General features: G+C 41.1%; 1 protein-coding gene across 5 annotated transcripts in view; it reads left to right on the top strand.

Moving 5' to 3' along the window:
• Nucleotides 1–13330, top strand: part of MAP2K5 (mitogen-activated protein kinase kinase 5) — a 127195-nt gene that overhangs the window by 91875 nt on the left and 21990 nt on the right. For all 5 annotated transcript variants that reach the window (XM_084532596.1, XM_084532594.1, XM_084532595.1 and 2 more), the window contains one exon: nucleotides 12057–12118. In XM_084532596.1, the coding sequence (XP_084388722.1) occupies nucleotides 12057–12118 (62 nt within the window). The remainder of the gene's footprint in view (nucleotides 1–12056; nucleotides 12119–13330) is intronic.

Here is a 13330-nt window from a genome sequence, read left to right as displayed (position 1 = left end):
AAGGACAAAATGAAAAGGTAAGGAGTAGAAGGTCCAGGTGCGAGTAGCAGACTCCCTGTCTGAATTGAGGTGTAAGGAGGGGGTTGCAATTCTTGATAGCAAATCATTTGAGTGCTTTCTCAGGGCTGACTGCCATCAGTTTTGCTTTGTTTGTTTTTAATTTTAATAAGGTGCTGTTGTTAATTAGGAACCATGAACAAGGAAAAAGTCGTAACTTTTTAAAGACTTGCCACAACCTCTAGCAGCACGTCCTTGCTGGCTTGCCAGGTCATGGTTGCTGGCTGCTGGCATGCCCCGTTAGATGTTCGCTAGCCCCAGCCCAGCCCTTGCAACGTGTTTGTTGAGCTTGATCTAAGCTCACCACCGGTGCGATGCCCGAGTGCCCGATCTCAGTTGAGTCTCAATCTGTAACTACTCCTTGCGTGAACCTGCTGCTCTTACCTGCGGTGAGCACTTTTGTCCTTTTATTAGAGAATGACTTATTGACTTGGCTGAACTTCTTTTAAAAGTGACATTTGGGCCTTGAGGGATGCAGTTAAATTGAAATGAACGAGTATCCTTTGTGTAAAGGAAGGAGGGAGTTCTTCCAGTCCTGGCAAGCCTCCAGCGGTGCTTGCTCTTTTACCTGGCTCTTTACGGCGCTCTGTTTCTTTGAGTGGTTTTTAGGCAATTTTGCTTCTTTCATCTTTTTCATCCATTGTTACTCCTATTAAGTGCGTTTTTGTATACGACATGAGAATTCCAAAACACCAGTGCTGGTTACACCAGTAACAAAAGGCCATCCCTGTCCTGAAGATGTGAAACTAAATATGCTCATATTTTTACGTGTTTTGCTACTGCTAGGAAAATTGCTTTTAAATGGACTAGACAAATTACTTTTAAATAGTGGCACCTAAATCCGAGTTCAATATTCTAAAACAGAGCCTTAAAGAGTTACACATTATGATGGAGCTTCATGCAGCTTTCTCATACTTTCTTCAAGACCGGGATTGTGCCCATCTTACAAAAACCTTAACCAAGGAACTTGGTATAGACATCTGAGTGCCAAGCTAGCTTTAACGTTAGCATTCTGGTATTTACTCCTTTTAACTTGATGTTCTGCAGTATGCCACAGAGCCATCATTCTCCTGAGCTGGTGTTTCAGGGAGCACTGCGCTTGTGGGCATGTTGAGACTTCAGGTTACGGAGCATAGCTCAGCTGAAAGTTCTTTAAGTGCAACTCGCTTTGTTTTGCAACACACTCAATGTCTAAATGGAAGTTGCATGCCATAACGTTTAGAGCCCGGGGGGAAGAGGAGAATGGATTGGCTCTGTAGTGTTATTTGCTCGCTACGTGTGTATTGTGAGGGGGTCATTTAGTGAGATATATAGCGTTTTGATAGTGGCTGCCACACCTGGAAGTGCAAATTCTTGGCATGATGGTGTCTTGGAGGACATTTATATTAAGGTTATTCTGTTCTAGCTGATGGGCAGCACTGACTTTAACAGTTCCTCCTGCCACCCCAGTGCTGTCCTGTATACAACAACCTCAGAGCAAAATGTGTGTAACTTCTGTTTTTTTCCTCCTTGCTTTGTCTTTTGTAAGATGCCCATCCTGGGGACCTGCTTATTTGGCTAATACACACTCATCCTTCTACGCAAGGACCTTTTTTAGAGGGAGTCTCTGCACTATCTGCTACTCTGAGTGTTAAAGATTAAAAATGTTTAGTGTTGTAAGACTGATGGTTTTGGGCCAAACTTTTCCCTTGACTGTAAGGAGGTCCTAAACCTCGCAGGAGACAGGATCAGAGCCCCTCTCCTGCAGCTGTGCTGTACACCCCATCCCTAGGGCAGCCCCAGAATTCCCCACCTCACTTAATGACGGTCATGGCAGCGAGGAGTGATGGTCTGTAGCTTGCTGCTTCCTCCAAGCAGACGGTGCACAGCAGTGGTCCTATAACGGGATGTTTCCTAGAACTTGTTTCTCAAGTCCCTTAATAAATATTTTTTATGTGACAGAAGATAGTTGGGACCTCATACCAAATAGCTCATACCAATAGCTCATACCAAATTTCTCTTTGCACAACTATTTAATCTCTTCATATAGCTTGGAACATACGAGCCCAGGAAGGAATCATATCCCCAGTGCTCCAGGCTTGCTCCAGGCTCACCCAGAGAGATGGGGAGACAGCACCAATAGCTAAGACTGGTGGGGAAGGCTTTCAGCAGGCACAGTGGTTGTCAGAGGCCTTTGAATAGACCCAGAGTACCTGATAGAAACATAATTTTTTATTTTCCGTTATTTGAGGCCTAAATTCAGTGAATAACCAGGTGTGTTGATGGTAATTTATAAAAATATGGCAGCAACAAGACTTAAGTATCTGCTTCATTAATTTGGTGTTACATCGTATGTGTGATGAACTGCATTTTCATAGATTTTATTTTAAAAATTATACAAGTAGATTAGAGAAAAGTAATGATATCTTCTCATGTTTTGGTCAGTTTGAACAGCAATTTAACAATATATTTTTGGGAGATGGAAATTTATTCTGCTGTTTTTAACTTAAGAAATGATCCAAAAAATCTGACTTCTCTTGAACTTCAACATACAGAAACTAACACAAGTTGTCTTTAAAAATGATGAAACAGACGTAATTTAAGGCCTTGATTCCTCATAATAGTTGCTTATTGTATTGGCAGTTGATGTGTTGTTTTTTTTAGAACTGGCCCACGTTCTACCAAAATATAGAGGTAATCCAAAAGTTAATGTTCTGCTCATTCATAATCATCTTTAATTCATAAGATTTGTCAAAGACTGAACTAGTTAAGAGGTTGCTTGTGTACTACCTATGTATCATGGACTCATCATGCTCTGTAAGGTAGCACACGATGGAATAAAAACCATCCATGGGAGTTTTTAGATGTTCTGCAGTAGTGAGATTTTTAAGCTGGCCTTTTTCTTTAAACTCTCAGGGAAATATGTGAGACATAACAGGTGACTTTTGCAGTTTAAAAAATCTACCTGTTTGTTTCCTAGGACTTAAATTTACTTTGCAGAAATTCTGCAGAATGAGCAAGTGGTTTGAGAAGCATTGTAAACTGTGCCTGACAAATTTTTGTTAAATTATGTTATCGGGCTTTTAATGACATTGTTTCTGGGATGATTTTTTTTAATGCCAAAATTAGCGAGAATCATTGTGTGAATAGGATGCGTGCCTGCCAGGACCTTTATTTTTTAACATGTGGTAACTTACAGTGAAATCTGATCCAGCTACAAATAAGACACGCTCATTTAAGCAACAGTCCTAATCATAGCAGCATCTCCCACCATGATAAGACTCCTGCTTCTGGTCCAAAGATGAGGATAAACTAGTTGTTAATGTAGTTCATCCTGCAATACAGCCAGCAATAAAGGCAGTCTGCTGTTATTTGAGATCTGAGAGTAATTTAATATTCTAGCACTCAACTTAGTTTGTCTCCAACTTACCGAAATGTTATATGGAAAGCACTGAGCGGTGCAGATGAATCCCTATTGGGAAGGACATGCATCGCTTGCTGTGCGCAGAGCCTTTCCAGAAACACTCCAACATGAAGGAGAATGGAGTCCTGCTGGAAGCAGGAGCCACTGCCTGGCTTGGAAGATGTCCTAGATGTGCCCCTGTGTTTCAGGATCACGCAGCCAAAGAATTTGCAATGCAGTCTACTCAGCAACAGGACCATGCTCCAAAAGCTCTAGGTGCACAAAAAAAAAAAAAAGAAGTTGGTATCATCTGAGTCTATTCCAGGCAATAAATTAGAAATATAAACAGCAGAACCCCAGAATAATGCCGTTAATATTACAGGCCCAGAAGTGATGCATCAGAGAAATGCAGGCCACCCAATTTTGCTTAGTGGGTTGACTCTGAAACCTGAAGATTGCAATTAAAATTAGTGTGCTCTTCAACCTCTCTTGCTGCTCACAGTCTCGGAATTCCTCCCACAATTTTTTAATTGACAAAACACCTTAACTGCCCCCTGCCCAGCCTTCAGATCTCCAACAACCTCCCAAGCACCAGCATGGTCTGGTTTTGTGCTCACTTAGCTGATGTTTGCACGAATCACCCAGTAAATCAAATTCCACTTCAGAGCAGAGATTATGAGAACCATAGCTTTGATTATAATTGTGCATTTTCCTTTTCATGCATTAGAAGACTCTACGTTTAAAAGGTAAATGAGGGTGCTGTAAATGTCCAGTTCGGTAAGCAGTGGGTTACTGGGCTCTGCAACCCTGCAGCAGAAGGCAGGTTTAAGTTTTCAGGAAAAACAGGGCTATGATCATAGGATATTTTTGCAGAAAAGTGGCATTGTTTTCGAGCTTCTCCCAACCTGTAGTTGTTCATTTCACTGTTATCTTGGTGTCAACATGTATTATGTCGGAAATTACTGTTTAGTTGCTTCCTCGTTGTGTTCCAGATGCAGTATTTCTAAAACCTTCTAAAAATGTCATTTTTCCTGATTGCCAGTCAGATCAGCAGTTAGTAAAACACCTAGGTGATTGCAGGCTTGCAGATGAAGATCCCAAAAGGCCAAACCCGACAGCTCTTCGTTTTTCAGCACGTCAGCTTCCCATCCTTTCTGTCCTGTGGTTTTTGGCTTGGCAGGTAGCTGCTCTGTAGCTGGAGATGGCTGGATAAACAAAACTTGCCCTGTGGAATGCATCCAGTACGCTGCCGTCCTGATTTAAGCAACTACTTCAAATTTTCCTTAAGCTCTCCAGGGCTATTTTGTTTGACCTTTATTTAGTTAGAGTATCCCTACTAGGAAACCAATTATTGCCAGCCCCTTGGGTGGTTGCTGTAAACTGGGTTTCTCTGTACTGGAGCAGTTGTGGTCACAAGCTCTGTAGTTAAGCATCAGCTCTGGTTTGTAACCCTTTCTTCTTCATAATCTGAAACACATTAATTTTGATTTCCAAGTTTCCATAGCTTGTCTTAGTGTAATAGTGTCTTAGGTGTTGGTTTGGGCTTTTTTTTTTTTTTAATATGTTCAAGTAAGTAGAAGAAAATAACCTTATTTTTGTCCATCAATTTTAGTTAAAATACTGGGATTAGTGGACATCCAAATTAATTACATTAGAAGCTTCAGGAGGAAAGGCTTTCAAGAGCAAGTCCTATTTTTGCACATAGGAGACAGCATTGAAAAATCTTCATATTTTGATGAGTCAGGCAGAAATTTAAAAGAAAAATTAATTAGTTGTACTCGTGAATCCTTACCGTGACAGCTTCATGAGTGAGTAGTGAGAAGCTTTCCATGAGTTTCCTGAACATTTCTGTTAAGTGCCCCCACAGAGATACTCGGTCTCACAAGACTGCAGTTTAATCTAGCTCAAGGACTTTACAAACTTCACAAATCAAAGACCTCTTTTTTCTTTTTAAATTCATACTCTAGAAACATTTAGCAGCATCAGTTAATGTTAGCATAGTGTTAATGTTGAGCCATGAAGCATTTCAGTGTCGATAAATTTTCAAATTTTTTCATGGGAAAAACAACTTGGACTTAATACATGTATCCTATATAGTTATTTCTATTCCTTCTTTTTTCCTCCTGGTTAAATACATCCCTCTATTTATTGCTACAGCACAGCCTTAAAAATTCACAGTATGTTCAGCTTGATCAAATAACACAATGAAGACCATTGCCTCTTGAGTGCTGAATTTCTTTACCTTATGCATCAGTGCTACATTTTGCTCTTTCTATAAAAAGAAAGTAGAAAACTTGACAGGCTCTGAATGAAACAAGATTTTGGTTTTTCTTTGGGAATTTCTTCTTAGATTCTTATGAATTGATTCGAATGTATGGATCTCTCTGTTTATCCCTGAAAATTTCTGGAGTTTTGAAGATTTCCATACAAGAAAAGCAGGTGTTAGAGGATACCCACGTATGTGTGCATGTGTACGCATATCCACCGTAATTTGTCCTGTGGATAAGTTGTTTTGGGGTATGCTTTTATTGAGACAAAAACTGTGACCTTACTAGTGTATGAGATTCAGGGACTTATATAGGAACAAGGTAAAACCACAGGTAGGAATTGCTGAATAATTACCTTTAGACCAACCTGAGCAAGAACCTTCCCAAGAGGGCAAGCTCATTTAATGGTTCCTAAAACTCAATCTTGTGGATGTCAATGGTCATGCTTGATTATTTGCAGCAGTGTTTTATGAAAAAGCAATAAAAATGCATTGGGAGTGTACAGAGGAAAAAGGGAACAATAAATGGGTTTAGTTTTTCAATTGAGTCCCTTTGGTGCGAACAGGTAGAGGCTACGTTTCATGCTGCTGTGCCTTAGCTATTTGAAATGTGCGTATGTGTGTGTATCTACCCAAAACACTGCTGTGCTCTGCTAGCTTATGATCGACAAGAGACCAGCAATGAGAAGAAAAAATTCTTATGTTTGTTTTAGAGAGAAAGCAATTACAGTTACGGTTAAAGGATTAACCTGTTTTCCAGCTACCTGTACGCTTATCTGCAAGGCCCTTTAGAGAGCCTCACTAACAAGTACAAAGCTTGGTAAGAGGTAGAAAATGTCATGTTGTACACTCTAGATTATTCCTAATGTTAATTACACTCCTCGGCTTCTTTCCTTGCCTGTCCTGGGTTCTGAAAAACATCCCACAGCAGCCAGTGTTGCAGAAGTGACAAGCCAATAGCTCCAAGTACCTGCTGACAAATTTAACCACGAATGTCTGCGTGCCTCCCGTACAAATGTAGGTTACTCATACGGTGTATTTTCAAGAACTTGGGGTGCAGGTAGTTCTGCCTGAGAGAATAGCTGGTTCTCACATGATTTGAGGTGTTAGAGGTAGGCTGAGGGTTTTGGTGGATAAAACACTGGCCTTTTGACCTTGGTTCCAGTCCAGCTAGAGATCTGGAAATAAATGAGTTTACTGCTGACACTCCAATCCCAGCAGACGGAACTTCACACCAAAATGCCCCCACGTATAATTTGTCACATTTGGCATCTGCTACTAAGAAAAGAGCAAGAAGCGACCTGGCGCAGAGATGTAATCATCTCTCACCTTCCTGCTAGGGGTGGGAGTATAATGGGGACAATCCAGAAATTCTTTTAAGTCTGGGCCTCTGAGCCCCCTCCAGACATCATTGCTTTCTGCAAACTTGCTACTTGTAAGAGTTCACCTGCCATTAGGCTGGTGCAGGGCTTTTGAAGTAGATTGGCTAAAAGTCAGCAATGGAATTTTTTTTTTAGGAATGCTGTAAAAGGAAGTTGACCTTGAAGGAGTAAATCTGAACATGTACAATATTGTAATTTGCTGTTCTCGTTGAAACAGCTCTGTAACTGCAGTGCGGTTATTACACATAATTGCAACTGGCAGCATTTCTGGTACAGCTAAAACTTAAGTTTGTTTGAAAAAAAATCACTATTTGGCTGCAAAGTAAAAAACAAGTAAGGGTATTATTTGAAAGCTTTAGCAACAGGGAAGCAGGAGTGCATACAAATTCTTCAGTCCTAGAGATTTGTCTAGGCTGAAGTGATAAGCCAAAAATGCTTTGTAAAGCGCACACATGATTTATTAAATACTGCCATTTCAGCATCAATGGACAAGTTGCAGAATAGGAATATCTGCCCAGAGGAGATGATAATTTCAAAGACAGGGTGTGCTGGGGAAACCCAGAGGAGAGAGTAGCTGAAGTTCGGTTTACTCGGTTCTGCTAACTTCCCTCTTGTGGCCATAGAGCCATAGGACCATGGCATTTCCTTCTGCACAAGCACGCACACTGAGGAGAGAGTATTGCAAAATCGCAGTAGCTCTGGAGCTGTGGGGAATGGGGAATTTTAACCCTTCATGGAGAGGGAGTTAGCAGATGAGGAGGCAAAACTACTTGTGAGCTGTATCTGTTGCTTGAATTTGGGTTTACCCAGGGAAAACTTTCAAGTTGGACAGAAAGGAGAGGAAGGTGCCTCATCCATATTTATTCTTCTTTCCATCATTTGTGAGTTTGCTGTACATTATTTTTTCCCTGAGCCTCAGCAGAAGCTCTGCTACTGCTCTGCTTGATGGGAGCAAAACAGATCAGCAGACATTTCGGATAGCAGACTTGAGAAGCAGGTGAGAATAATGCTTACACCTCTCATTTGAACTCTTATTGCACAGACAGGAAAGGATTGGTTGGCTTCTGGACACATTACTAGGTTGTTCACTCTTTGTTCAGACCTGTGGGGGTGGGAAAAAAAGAAGATGCAGATAGTAATGTCATCAGTCCCTTCAAAAGAAAGGACTTTTGAAGGGATTGTTATGGTGTTCATCTTCCCACATCTTTGTCTAAATAATGGGACTTCCCCTAACTCTTGGAAGTCAATAAGGTTTATACCAGAGCATTGGCACTCCATAAATTAAATATTAGGATCAGTGTTTGAAGTTTAAAGCCCTCCCTTCTCCTGCTAGCTCAGATTTTCTGCCGCTGTGCTTTTTTCTTTATGCCTGAGCACCTTGCTGACAAGTGCTAATAACAAAATGCCAAGAGAGGGTCCAGTCGGAGTTACCACACATTAAACATTCTGAACTTGTCCTTTTGCTCATAGATTGTGCATAATTAATAATTAAACGGTTTCAGTTGTAATGGGTTGACCTTCTTGAACTGTTCATTATTCACAAGGCAAAGGCATCACTCAAACTTTTTTTCCTATTGCCCTTCCCCGTTCGCACCGTATGTGCACGGTTCGGCTGGTTTTGAGGCTGATCACAGAGAAATCACAGAGGTTGATCCTGTCTTCTCCTGCAGCAGATCCCAGTTGCAGAAATGTTGCTCGGGGGCTTGGGACAATAGCCAGCCTTGGGAATAAGCAGCCAGGGGATGTAAGAGGCAATGGGTACGTTGCCCCTTGCAACCATTTGTGACTCTACTGCCATTTTAGCAGCATCCACAATATATTGTTCTTCAAGATATTGGTTAAATATGTTGTCTTTAATGAAAATGAAAAGTTCCCATCCCTTTGAGAGTCAGCCAGAGTCATAGTCTGAGGAACATCATGATAAAATACAGGCTGTACTTATTTTGTGTAGTTTGGGAAAATTTTGCTTATACCTGATGCAACAGCATCGTAATTGCTCGAGTTCCAGAGGCAGCAATAGGAACACGTCTTTCACTGGAATAGCTCAAAGTACAAAATACTCTCATCTTTCCACTACTCAAATGTTCTTGAATAGAACAACGGCAGAAACAGAAATATTTCAGTCACCGGTTTCCCCAGGTAGATATCATAACTGAAGGGATGTTTTCTGTTCCTGAAGTTGTTTTAAAAAAGGAACTTTTCAGCATTTACCTTTGTAAGTAGTTGAGATCTCATGCTTTCCTGGTTCACCTAAAACCAAAATCTGCAGCCTCCTCCCCTGACTTACCTAATGCTGTAAAGTAAGAATTGGCTCATATTTACTGGAGTAGAATTATTTATTTCCACTGATCTGTTTGCCCTCAAACACACTTCCTAGCGAGTATTTTCTTGAGATCGATGTATCATCCCAAAAGACTTGCAATTCATCAAGTGAACGACCAACAAATGGGTGGGACGTGCAGTCTGAAATCCTTGGGAAGGCTGCATGAAAGCATCGTGTTTTCATACTGCTGAGATCCAGGTTTATCTCCCTGCTTCCACAATCTCTTCCTGAGCTCCAGAAGGAAGGCCAGCAAAGACCTGGCCATGCCTGCCAGGCCTGGGCTGAAGAAGCTAGGCCCAGATGAGGTTAAAATGCTTGAGTTTTGACAGAAAGCTGTGCCAAAATGTAGTGTTTGGGGTCGGTGAGATATTCTTGCATGCCTATATCGGAGCACCTCATCTTCTGGCTGTGTTGTAGTTCAAAAGCCACCAAATGAAGGCACCCATGTGGGTCTTCATGGCCTGGTCCCTGCCGCTGGCTTTGCTTGGCGCAGCCCAAGCGAGAGGCTAGTGGCTTCAGAGCAGTTCGTCAGCCTCTCTTCAGCTCTCATAATGAAGCTTCACTCTATTAGGGGTCCGTCATCTCTTTGCGATTGCAGAAATTATCACCTACCAAATTGGTGCGAAGTGCCGCGTGCCCGTCCTGCTCCCCCAGCGCGCACCATCCGCGCTGGCAGCCCCGCCAGAGGGATGCTCGCGAGGAGCTCCTCGCTCCCATTGTGCTGAAACAGCGGGGGAACATCGCCAGGCAGGGCCACTTCCCCACGGAGAGGGCTCCGGTAGCTTCGCCTTACAATTTTCAGTGATCTGTAACATGTGCCCAGCATCTTTCTCATGCTCCTGCCCCGATTCTGTCCCTCTTGGGGACGGCGGTGTTTGCCACCCCAGGTGCCAGCGAGGGGAAGACTTCTGCAGGACAAGAGAAAAGGATGGGGAGAGGGATAAACCTGCTGGGCTCCACGCAGTGGAAGCAAGCCTGACATTTGGCTCTGCGTTCTCTGTATTAATATGAATAATTTTCATGCACGGTCCTTTGAAGTGGAGAAAGTTTAATTGCGCTGTTTATTTCCTTGTGTTCCTTCCGCTCTCCAGTGCAAACCTTCCTATATTGATGTCATTTATAAGTTTGGAGACAATAACCTCTCCCTCGCCCGGGCTAAGTTCAAAGAGAATTTGGGCATGGTATATCAAACAGTCCTTGTATTTAATAGAACTCTTTGAAAATTGTAAAGCAATTTTGGCTTCTCCTTTTACTCTTCACTTACTTTTGATTTAATTGTATTTTCCAGCAGTTTCCAATTGTTTGAATTGGAAACAAAGCCTTAATAAGAGTTCTAGTTAATTTTCTGTCTTGTAATTACCGATCTCATTTTTCTGATAATTGGCCACAGCAATTATATGTATATTTACTAATCACATAGGAGGCTCTGCAGTTGTGTCTATCTGCCACCATTGATAATGGCACACACATTGCAGAGGTGCTTTTATCATCTTCTTTTTTCCACTACATCAAAGCTATTTCCTCACATTCTCAATAATGAATACATGCATGCATTTGACACAGTTGTGTGCTAGAGAAATTGTTTGGCTCCCACCAAATGCTGCACGCTCTGAGTTTCTTGCCTGCAGCGCTGGAAGGTTGTATGTAATGATATATTGCTCATCCAAATGGCCAAAGCACTCCAAAGCACAGTGAGATTAAAATAAGTCATTCCTTTGTTAATTTAAATAGGTGCATGTATCATACTTTGCAGGGTACTTTGTGTAGGGATGTCAGGGAGGAAAAAAGCCGCCGAAAGGTATTTTTAATAGCAAATGAGAATAGATGAGAATGGAGTCATTTGCAGCTGCCTGTTTTATGTGGCTCTCTTGTTCCAACTGTAGGTCTAATGAGATGACACTGTTAAAGTACTCTGCAGTGTAATTTCATTACATCCTGAGCTGTTACACTATAAACACAGTGGAGCTCTCTGTCATTCTTGGAAAAACTCCTAAATTCGTAAAGCCCTTCTTTGCAAATGGTGATGTTGTTTGTTCCCCATTTCTATATTTTTTCCTTGTGCTCTTAATTTTTTTTTTTCTTTCATAAACACTGAGTGGTTATTTTCACTAGACTGGTAAATCTTGCATATTTTCCCCCTAAAAATTATTTCATCTTTTAAATCTAGAACAGACTGCGAATTAGGAGAGCCTCTAAAATGAATAAGTGTAAATAAACATGAGTGTAAATAAATAGCAAATGCAGTGAAAGAAACAAAGGTCAACACAAGAATAATTTCACAGCTCTTTGTTAATTACAAGACCATTTGTGTGTTACTTAAATAATCATTAATTTCTCATTTACACTTTCCCTACCTTCCTTTTTACCCTGTGGCTATCATTGTCCTTTTTTCACCTCCCCTCAGTGTCTTTCCACATGTTTTTACCCATTGTGTAATACTCATTAGTTGAAATTCAGTGTTTTATAACACATTCTCGGAAGAATTTGTACCTTTCTCCCTCAAATTCTCTGTGTGAAAAGGAGGCTTTGTTGATTCCTTTTTTTTTTTTTTTTTTTTGGCTGTTGTTGTCTCCGTTATATTACTCTCCTTCTAAAAAATTGTCTTCTCTGCTTCTGACTCTGCTTCTTGTTTCAATCCAATCCCAGGAATCGCCCGTCCTTCCAGTCGGGGAGTTCTCTGAGCCATTTGTACACTTCATCACTCAATGGTAAGCTCAGTTTGCAAACATGCCATGCCCTCAATGTAAATGATACATGCCATTAACTCTGCAGCTCTGCGAGACCTTATGGCTTTCCTTGCATCCTTTCTGAGAGAAGAGGGACTTGGGGGCCTTGGGCAGATGGGGCAGCAAAGCTAAGCAAACTGTTTAAATTATGTAAACGTTATTTACACAAAGGGTCGTAAAAGTACTTACAAGGGTTTTTCCTGTTTTAATAAACCTGCCCTGGATGTGGGTGCAGTCTTGTGCAATGAGACTCTTAAAAATTCATCTGAGGGTAAAGAGGCCACAAAAACCCAGGTGTATAATATCATTATTTAGGGCTTTTTAAAATATTACTTATAAAATTGCCACAATGTTTAGAAAGGCAAGTAGCCTTGATTAATTCATTGGCTTTTCAGTAAGTAATTTTTACTGAGAATCGTATTTTAAAACACACCATAGGGTATATTTTCTTTCCTTAAACTGAATAGTTCATTGAAGACCATTTAAATTAAAGGAGAATAGGCAAGGAGGAATTTGTAGAATAAAGAATACACTTCTCTAGTGACAGGAGAATAAAAGTCTTATGGGTAAGCTATCCTAAAGAAACAGAGTGAAGGGAAAATCTTTTTTAACTGTCATTCACTTTAAAAAAAAAATAATAATGGGCAGTCATTTATGTATGGCAGAAAAAACAAGCTTGAATTTTGTACATTTAGGATTTGTTTGACAGAGAAGCATCCCTTTTGTGAGCATGCACTTCCAGGATGCTCAGCTGTGCTAAATCAGATGGAGCCATCTCAGTGTGTGCCACTGAGCAGCAGCCGCGTGGACGAGAGGACTACTTCAGGGATGTTTTCTCAGCGAAAACAAGGCACTCGAAACCCTTGGCTCCACGCAGATCTGTAGGTCAGGCTTCACAGCGTTTTCCAATTCTCTGTACTGTGTGCGAGAGCCACTGCAGAAAAAGCCATCTAAAATATTTCTGTTTTGAACATCTAACATAGGAGAGAGTGCCTTCCAGGTCTGACATAGTATGTAACAATCAATACAGAAACAAAAAGCAGTCTGATGATCAGTTAATTAAAGCAAATAAATAATTCAAGTTTGCATAACGTAGGCCTCCTTTTTCAATAGTTTCAGTTTACAAAGAGCACCTCCATTCGGGGGATTCTGCAGCACAACTGATGTGCATGAAGCTGTACGTTTTTAATCCCT

This window comes from Aythya ferina (assembly GCF_964211825.1).
Source record: "Aythya ferina genome assembly, chromosome: 11".
Taxonomy (NCBI): Eukaryota; Metazoa; Chordata; class Aves; order Anseriformes; family Anatidae; genus Aythya; species Aythya ferina.
Note: the sequence above shows the minus strand (reverse complement) of the source record. Positions and strands in the feature narration are given on the sequence as shown.